This window comes from Brassica napus, chromosome A9, assembly GCF_020379485.1.
Source record: "Brassica napus cultivar Da-Ae chromosome A9, Da-Ae, whole genome shotgun sequence".
Classification (NCBI taxonomy): Eukaryota; Viridiplantae; Streptophyta; class Magnoliopsida; order Brassicales; family Brassicaceae; genus Brassica; species Brassica napus.
In genome coordinates, this window is record NC_063442.1 from 44,214,184 (window position 1) to 44,223,958 (window position 9,775).

The window sequence follows — 9,775 nt, forward strand, 5'->3', positions numbered from 1 at the left end:
GTATATAAACCGAACCGAACCGAAGTAAATATGGATTTAGAATGGTAGTTATATTTTACTAACCGAAATACCAAAAACCGAAAAAAACCGAACCGAAACCGAACCGATATCCGGATTGAACACCCCTAACTATAGCCGAATTTAAAATGTAATAATATCTTGTCCGCAAGATATACATATTCTCTATCTTAAGCTATTTCCAACAATCTTTCTGTACAATATCACTGTTTCAACCAAACTGCAACAACTTGAATATCTCCTATCACAACCTTTCTAGTGGTGAATCATTGCCTTTGTGACACAAAAATGTTTTTCTCTATGGATCGGTCAAGAAAAACGAGACTATTCACATACATACACACTCAACACATCCACAGGTCACCAAAACCATTCTATGTTTTTAGTCTTTGTTACTGGTATTACCATCATTACATACATCGACCGGTTGAACAATAGAACTCTCGGGCTTTGCTTTCGTCTTCTTCATGGAGACCTCTCCTCCTCCTCCGGATCCTTTCACCTTCCTATGACGCGATGTAGATTTTCTATGAGTAGTGGAACTATCTGAAAGAGGATCAGAACCTTCTACCTCGTTAACCGAGACAACACGCTTCCTCCTGACTGATGGATCATTCGATGAGTCCATTGACCCGTGCCTACTCCTGCTGTGACGTCTCGAATGTTTTGGTAGCATATCCGATGTTGAAACGTTGCTGCTTCTCCTAGGAGGAGAACCGTTTTGTGAGGTCGTCTCGGATTTACGCCTTGTTTTCTTGTGCTTCAGTTTCTCAGGAGGAGGAGGCAACAGCTCTTGTAATCCAACTCCTTCCCCTATTGGATTGTTGGTCACATCTCCTCGGGAAACAACTTGACCATTCTCATGCTCTTGAGGTTTGAAGTCACCCATCTACAGTATATATTTAGTTACCAATGATGAGTATTCTTATACTAATACGACGAGATCTGAGATTTAAGGGCCATAAACATTTTTATGTTACTTAATAATTTTTTATTTGATAATTTCTAAGCCATGCATGCAATCTATGTATAATATTTTTCTATTATTCGGAAGCCAAGTCGAATGTTTCATCTTGTCGTGTCTAGATCTAGCCCTATCTGCGGATAAATACTTAGAAATGTACAAATTATACCCAGCTTGGCATATTGGCTGCAGGACCGTCGGATCCGATGTGCGCAACATGCTTTACATCGGTGGGAAACCCGATCTGGATATCTTGGTCTTTATCTTTATCTTCATCTGAAATTATAAAATTTATCATATAAGGATCTGACTTGTGCAACAAGAAACGTCAAAATGTTGTGAATTATTGATGAGATGAGACTAACCGAAAATCTGAGTAATGTAGCGAAGACCTTTAAGAAGGCCTTTCACGGTCGTCATGATTTTCTGTTAGAAGTTCAGATGCTGCAACACTGTGAATGCGCCAAGCCCTGACTTGTAGAGCAAATCAGCGTTTTCTGTAAAATGTGAAAGTGAATGAAAGAGAGATGTTTGAATGAATACTACAATCTCATTACCTTGAATCAATAGGGTTACAAGGCAATATAAAGGATACAAAGAAGGATCTAGATCCAAACGACTACACAGCTGTTAAAGCAAAAGTAGATTAGCCAGCACACAGCGACAGCAGCGGAGCGTAACGGTTGTGGATAGGACTCTCCGTACTCCTCTCCTCAGCTCTACAATACGACAAGATGGTCTTCGGAGAAGACAAGTGAGGGTTAAGTGTCTTGGGCTCTTCCTGGGCCATACTGTTGTGGGCTTCACTTACACCCCCCCTCAAACTTGCGGTGGGTGGTTCAGCCACTCCAAGTTTGCTCCGAAGATCAACAAACGCCTTGCGAGGTAACGGCTTCGTAAAGATATCAGCAACCTGCAGGTTAGCTGGGATGTGCCTTGTTTCAATCAAGCCAAGTGCAACCTGCTCCCTTATGTAGTGATAATCCGTGTCAAAGTGCTTTGACCGCTTGTGGAGAGCAGGGTTGGTGGTGAGATAAACAGCAGAAAGATTGTCACAGAGCAAGAGTGTTGCATCAGCTTGAGAAATACGAAGATCTCGAAGCAGTTGAGATAACCAGGTGATCTCTTGAGCAGTCGTAGCAAGAGCTCTGTATTCAGCTTCTGTCGACGAGCGTGAGACAGTCTCTTGCCTTTTTGCTGACCATGAAACAAGGTTAGGACCGAGGAAAGTGCAGAAGCCAGTAGTCGACCTCCTAGTGTCATGACAACCGGCCCAGTCACTGTCACAGAAGGCTAACAAAGACATTGTCATGTCTCTCTTGATATGTAGACCCAGTGCCGTAGTACCTCGTAGGTAACGCAAAATACGTTTCAGGAGAGCAAAGTCAGAGCCAGTTGGTGCGTGCATCCTTTGACAGACAAAATTCACTGCAAACTGGATGTCTGGACGAGAGATGGTTAGGTATTGCAACTTACCAGCCAAGCTTCTGAAGTAAGTCGGCTCAGGAAAGAGACTAGGATCAGGATTCTCAATGCGTTGCGGAAGTGGCGTGGGCATAGGATTGCAATCTTGCATCTGAGCTTCGGTGAGTATGTCTTCAGTATAGGCCTTTTGATGAAGAAAGATGCCATCAGAATGAGTGATCATTTCTATGCCAAGAAAATATTCTGGAACCCCCATATCTTTCATAGAGAATCGGTGGGACAAAGTATCAATTAGCTCCTGCAGCAAGCATTCATCACTCCCAGTAAGCAACATGTCATCGACATATAGGAGCAAAACCATAGACTGCTCTCCGCGGTGAAACGTGAACATAGAAGGGTCTGACTTGCTGCATTCAAAACCATAATCAATCATGAAGCTACTGAACGTATCAAACCATGCGCGGGGAGCCTGCTTTAGCCCATACAGAGCTTTAGTAAGCTTGCAAACAAACTGAGGGCGTTCTGCATCCACAAACCCATCAGGTTGGTACATAAAGACTGGCTCCTGGAGATCACCGTGAAGAAAGGCACTAGTGACATCCAATTGCCTAATAGGCCACTTCTTAGAAACTGCAATTTGTAACATGAGGCGTATGGTAGCTGTCCTTACCACAGGACTAAAGGTCTCCAAATAATCACAACCTTCCTCCTGTTCGTAACCTTTCCCAACCAGCCGCGCTCTTAGCTTCTTTACTGTACCATCAGGGTTCAACTTCTCAGTGTAGACCCATCTGCTCGTGATGATGTTCATATCATCTGTTGGAGGCACTAAAGACCATGTGTCCAACATATGAATGTTCTCCATTTCAGTCATCACAGCTTTGTTCCACCCAGGATGTTTCATCGCTTCAGCAATGTTTTTCGGAAGTCCTGTTGGTCTTTTCGAGGCAACCAGAGCATACCTTGGGTTGGGCTTATGAACTCCCGCCTTACTTCTGGTTTGCATACCGTGAAGATTTTCAGCCTGAATAGGATTGTCAGAAGGTACTGCCTCTGGCTCGACTATGGGAGGGTTCGGTTCGTCTTCATTATCTGATGGAACAACAGGAGCAATGGGAGGTTCAACTCCCGTAGGTTGATTATGTGGTGTGACCAAGAAGCGAGTGATTTGTTCAGGCTCCTTGGTAACTTCCTCCAAAGCCGTTGCTGACTGCCAGGCTTTAAGTAGACTCGTCTCATACCGAGGAACCAGGTGTTTAAAACCTTCCTTGAATGGGAATAGACCTTCATCAAAGAGTACATGTCTTGAGATATAGACTTTGCCTGTAGGTGGGTAGAGGCATCTGTACCCTTTGTACAGATTGCTATACCCCATGAAGACACATTGTAACGACTTAGGCTCGAACTTGTGAGTTTGGAGAGGTCGAAGACAAGGATAGCATGCTGACCCAAACACACGAAGAGCTTCATAATCTGGTTTGCACTTGTATAGTTTCTCATGCGGACTGACGTTATCCAAGACCACGGAGGGCAGAAGATTGATAATGTGATTAGCTGTGGAGAAGGCTTCAACCCATAGGTGTAGCGGAAGATGACTGTGGAACATCATGGATAAGCCTAACTCCACACAGTGTCTGTGCTTTCTTTCTGCGAGACCATTCTGCGCCGGTGTGTAGGGGCAGGAGATGCGATGTTGAATACCCTTGTCAGATAAGAACCTCCTCATGTGTTGATTAACAAACTCACCACCACCATCTGACTGAAATTCCTTTATCAAAAAACCAAACTGATTCTCCACAAGCTTGACAAATGCAGTAAAGACTTCATAAAATTCTGATTTATTATGTAGAGGGTAAAGCCATGAGTAACGGGTACAATCATCAACAAAAATTGCATAGAAACGGAAACCCTGACTTGAACTGATAGGCGAAGGCCCCCATAGGTCACAATGAATCCTATGTAAGGGCAAAGAAACATGAGAGGTGGACTGAAAAAACTGTAATCTTGAACTTTTCCCCATCTGGCAAGGCTGACAAACAGGGTTGGATCTGCTCTTATTAACTTGAATCTCCTTGCTGGTTTGAAGTTGTTGAAGTACTCGAGAGTTAGAGTGCCCCAGCCGTAGATGCCACACTGCTTCAGATGCAATCCTCTGACGGTCTGAGAAGTAGACTTCAAACTCTGAGCTCTTCAACATGTATAATCCTTTACTTCGCGGGCCCTTTGTCACCACTTTCCCCTTTTGGAGATCAATGAGGTAAACATGTTTAGCATCAAAGAACACACCACAGGGATAATCTTCACATATCTTAGATACTGAAAGCAAGGACTTCTTTATATCAGGACAGACAAGCACCTCATTTAAAGTGACAGTACCTGAACCAGAGGAAATGATGGCTGAGCCGACATGTGTAATGGGGAGATAGGCCCCATCACCCACCATCACAGCGTCGCGACCTTCATACGGATGAACTCCCTGAAGATGTGATGTTGAGGAGGTGACGTGAGCGGTAGCTCCAGAGTCTGGATACCACTCTTTATCATCTGAGACACGCAGAGAGGAGAAGGCCTGAGGGACTTGAAAGTTGTTATCGAATCTGTTGTAACACTTGATAGCAGTATGTCCCACACGGCCACAGATTTGACACGTCGGCCTTTCTCCTTGAGGGTTGCCTGTTGTCTGATGCTGATAGAAGCCGCGCCCTCGACTGGAGTATCCACCACGACCACGGTAAGAACCAGAACGACCCCTGCCTCGATAGTTCGGGTTGTAGGTAGGCTCTGCTGGCTTGAACTCAGGTGTCTGGACATTGAAAGCCATATGTTGATTAACAGACGGAGTATCTCCATAGGACTGTAGCTTAGCATCAAAGCCTTGCACCTCTGAGATCACATCGGTGAATGTTGGGGCAGGAAACTTGGCAAGAGAGCTTTGAATCACCGTGGAGATAGGGTCGTATTCTCTGTCAAGACCGTTAAGAAACCCAAAGATTTTCATGGATTCATCAATGGGTTTCCCAATGGCACTGAGAGAATCGCAGATGGCTTTGAACTCCCTGGTGTACACGGCCAGCGTCTTGTCCTTCTTGGTGAGAAGTTGCAGGGAACGACGAAGTGAGAACTCCCTGGACAAAGAACTTTTGTTGAAGTTGTCAGCAAGAGAGACCCAGACGTCACGCGAGGTCTGAAGGGTGTGAACTGAGCCTAAGACTTCTTCAGAAAGTGTGCCAAACAACCAAGAACGCACCAGTTGATCAGTACAGAACCACGCTTCAAACAGGGGATTTGGTTCTTCAACTGTCTGAGCATCACGAACAACGGAACGCGTCTGGGGTGGGGAGGGAACAGCTCCATTGACGAAGCCCAGCAGCTTCTGACTCGACAAGAGAGACTCAAATTGAGTTTTCCAAAGCAGGTAGTTGCTGTCTGAGAGCTTGAGTGTGACAGAACTCAAGAGATGAATTTTGCTTGGAAAAGGGTAGGGATTATCTGGATCTGCCATTGAAAGCACCTGTTAAGGTTAAATGGCTCTTGATACCATGTGAAAGTGAATGAAAGAGAGATGTTTGAATGAATACTACAATCTCATTACCTTGAATCAATAGGGTTACAAGGCAATATAAAGGATACAAAGAAGGATCTAGATCCAAACGACTACACAGCTGTTAAAGCAAAAGTAGATTAGCCAGCACACAGCGACAGCAGCGGAGCGTAACGGTTGTGGATAGGACTCTCCGTACTCCTCTCCTCAGCTCTACAATACGACAAGATGGTCTTCGGAGAAGACAAGTGAGGGTTAAGTGTCTTGGGCTCTTCCTGGGCCATACTGTTGTGGGCTTCACTTACATAAAAAACCATTTAAAAACGTTCGACTTAACAAGGAATCTAACGAGATCATAGAATTTAAACCTTTATCGCATTGATTTTCATTTCTTCTGAAGAGAAAGATAAACGAAAGAGAAAAAAGTTGGAAACAGGGAGAGAGAGAATCAGAGATTAGGTTTCGGACACATTCTTGGTTGTGAAGAAGAAGGAGAGCACTATATTTAATTTGCCAACAAAAAGACTTTTTCAAGTCTTTTTAAACAATTTGTTTTTTAATTAGATGCAGTTTACTCAATTCTCTAGGGGTAAATAAAGTAATTAAAACTAGTCGACGAGAGTATTTCCCGGGTAGAGAGAAAGGACTAAGGAGACATACATGACCACTAACACACTGATAGTTACAAAAGACAACAACTTACATATATACACATGCATGCACACACCTGTTTCAAGTCGATCAGAATTAGCAGTCATGCTAGTCGAAAGAAATAAAGCAGAGATGACTTAATTTGGAGAAACAATTACTAGAATGAAGAAATTGTAATTGCAAAATGATTTCACATTTCAGAAGTGCATTGAACTAGTGGTTTAACGCTAGTTACTGGTTTGTTATGTCTTTAAGGCTATCATAAGGTATTCGCAACGGCTGGTCCTAAATCTAGAAAAAAGATTAAGGCCGAAAACTCAAACTCTATCAAACAATCACACAACTGTACTTTAGAGAGTACTAGACCAGTATATAAGTGTTTAGAAATTTCAGAAGTGCATTAAACTAGTTTCTTGGTGTGAGTTAGACTTACACTTACTAATAAATGTTGTAGTAATTCTTTATTCTTGAGGTCGCTCGATTTTTCTCAAGTCACATTGATACTACCACTGCAACAACTTACAAGTCGCATTAGTCGCATTGATACTACTACTGCAACAACTTACATAAAACACAAACCATGGTGGAATAGAAAAGTAAATATAAGTTATATAACTTTTCTTCACTTGTTATGCCAACACATCTTAAAGCAAATATTCGATCAAATCGTCCCATCAGGTTCTCGTCTGACAATCATTAATATATAGAAACAAGAAGATATTAGGGCCAAGATATTATGCAAAATGAAAAACACCTTAAATTTTATTTTTTTGAAAGGTTTTCATAAGAACACCTTAATTATAGGAAAATAAAATAGATATTACAATAATCATTCCAACAGCAACAACAACAGAAACAGCAGCAGCAACAACAACAATAACAACAACTACAACAACAACATATTAATGGTTTTCATCAAGAACCCTAGTTTCTCTTATCCAGAATCATATTTTGCTTGTTTGATATCAAGAAAAACCCAGCCTTAACGTCAAGTCGATGGAACTCGAGATGGCCCCGCCTTGCTCCGTCGCAGTATCCTGCGGTGTCCGTTCCTCCAGCTGGCTAAGAAGCGGAAGCGTACGTAAGCCTTCCGATGGCATCGTCGGAAAGAGATCCATCAGCTTCGGCTTCTCCTGCTGCCCAAACAAAACGTTAGTGTTTCTAGTCGGAGTCATTGCCGCAGATCCTTTGAGAAGCCTCCCTTGTTCATCTGTAGGACCACTACGGTAATTGTTCAAGTCAGAACGATTCATTGCCGGGAAAGCAGGATTAGGGTTACGGTTAAGGTTCGGGTAGTGGCGGAAGGTGGCAGGTGCGGGGGCAGCGGCAGATGATGAGAAGTTGGAGTAATGATGATTGGAGTGAAAAGTGTTGGTGTGTGTGATTAGGTCTTGAGGTGTGAAGAAGATTCTCTGACAAAGAGAACATTCTAGGGGGTTTGAAACTCGAGTGAGATCTTTTCTCATGCCAAATCCACCATTCATTTTCTGCAAAAGGATTGAGATTTAGAGGGAGAGATATGATATGAAGAAGCTAAGACACATATATTGAACTATTTATATACAAGTTTTTTTTCTTGGTAAAATTATGGCTCCGAATGGTAACATTTGATTAAGCGGTGCGGAACAAGCGGTTCAACTGCGATGCGGTTCTAACCGTTATAAAAACATATAAATATATGGTATATGTAAAGATTTTTGTTAGCGGTGTGATACGAGGCGGATTAAAACATTCGAAGCCTATATTTACAAGTTTTTGTGTGCAAGATATAGGATATGCATGAAGCCAGCCTTTTTTTTTATGATGATGACATCCTTCTATTTGAGAAATTATATTTTCCATGTTTGTTGATATCATTATAATTTGGTTTGGGAAAAATATCCGTAAATCTGATTTGATTCGTTATTCATCTTGATTTGAACAAATCTGGATATCCGTAACTCTACAAATCAAAAGCAAATACTACTATGCAATATCCGTAAGAGACAAATCAAATCACAAATACTAAAAAATTTAGGAACAAATATCCGATCCGTTAATTATATGCATATATATACATATATTTAAATTATTATATATACAAACTATTTAATAATTATATATTTTAATTTATTAGATTAATTATTTTAGTTATTAATTTTTTAAGTAAATATTTTTAATTTTTTAATTATATATTATTATTTTATATTATTTTAGATATTTTATTAATTAATAATTATTAATTTTAATTTATTTCTATTTTTTTACGAAACGTATTGGATAGTCCGCGAATAATTGAAATTGTCACAAATATTCGAACTAACGAATATTTAAAATCTTATGGATCGAAACAGATCGAAAACTTAAATATTTGTACGGGACGAAGCGGATCACGGATAGTAAAAATTTTCTGGATAACTGCTCTGTGCCCATGCCTAATCATAGTTAATATGATAATGGTGAAATGCATAGCTTTAGCCATATGTCAACATGCATGAATTTATTTTAGAATTTTAGAAAAAATATGTTCTATAAAATTATGTATGTACATATGTCTTATCATATATAGAAGTCGAACATATTGTACGGAAAATTTAAGAGGCAAGATGCTTTTAATGCCTAATAGAAATTTAAGAATAATGATTTTGTTCATTTTGATAAGGATATTAATGGTATGTTAATTGTTTGTGGGAAAGTAATCCATCAGTTTTAGAATATATATATATATATTATTTTGTCTTGTTTCAGGGATTATACTTCTTAGTTTCTCTACTGTATTATACTCCCTCTGTTTTTTAAAGATGAATGTTCTAGGATTTTCACACTTATTAAGAAACTATATTAAAACTTAGTTATTAATGCATAGTTTTTTGTAACTTTATATTTCTTATATTTTTAAACCAATAGGATTAAAAGAAATGCAATTAATATTTTTGAAACATACAATTTTTCATTATTAATTGACAAAATATGCTTTGAAAACATAAAAAATACATCTTTTGGAAACAAAATATTTTCCTAGAACATCCATCTTTAAAAAACAGAGGGAGTACAATATATTTTTGGTAAAATCGTAATGAGTTAATTATTCTGGTAAATACTAACACAAATGAATTATTTGTCGCTGGTCTTCCATGCGAGTTAATATTCCATTTAAGATGTTAAAGTTAAACTATCCAAACTTATTTGCCATTAAG

At 40.0% G+C, this 9,775-nt stretch overlaps 2 protein-coding genes across 3 annotated transcripts; both read right to left on the reverse strand.

Annotated features, from left to right (window-relative positions):
* Positions 1 to 112: 112 nt before the first annotated feature.
* On the reverse strand, positions 113 to 1,611 carry LOC106405477 (CRIB domain-containing protein RIC3). Of its 2 annotated transcripts, none has more exons than XM_048741967.1 (3): positions 1,348 to 1,611; positions 1,152 to 1,258; positions 113 to 907 (listed from the first exon to the last, which is right to left on the reverse strand). In XM_048741967.1, the coding sequence occupies exons 1-3, from the start codon at positions 1,400 to 1,402 to the stop codon at positions 401 to 403; spliced, it is 669 nt and encodes a 222-aa protein (XP_048597924.1). In that variant the 5' UTR covers positions 1,403 to 1,611; the 3' UTR covers positions 113 to 400. The 2 variants fall into 2 exon arrangements, with proteins under 2 accessions (XP_048597924.1, XP_048597925.1); XM_048741968.1 differs by having other exon boundaries at positions 115 to 907; positions 1,152 to 1,252.
* A 4,361-nt stretch (positions 1,612 to 5,972) lies between these two features.
* On the reverse strand, positions 5,973 to 9,292 carry LOC106363864. The gene has a single exon (XM_048741969.1). It carries the CDS (start codon positions 8,081 to 8,083, stop codon positions 7,565 to 7,567), a length of 519 nt encoding a protein of 172 aa, XP_048597926.1. The 5' UTR covers positions 8,084 to 9,292; the 3' UTR covers positions 5,973 to 7,564.
* Positions 9,293 to 9,775: the final 483 nt, after the last annotated feature.

Bases quoted from the DNA above. Each gene is read 5' to 3' on its own strand.
- LOC106363864 (XM_048741969.1), bottom strand. From the start codon at position 8,083: ATGAATGGTGGATTTGGCATGAGAAAAGATCTCACTCGAGTTTCAAAC.
- LOC106405477 (XM_048741967.1), bottom strand. From the start codon at position 1,402: ATGACGACCGTGAAAGGCCTTCTTAAAGGTCTTCGCTACATTACTCAG. The intron at 1,259-1,347 runs GTTAGTCTCATC...TTATAATTTCAG, and splicing joins CTACATTACTCAGATTTTCG to ATGAAGATAAAGATAAAGAC. The intron at 908-1,151 runs GTATAATTTGTA...TATATACTGTAG, and splicing joins CAGCCAATATGCCAAGCTGG to ATGGGTGACTTCAAACCTCA.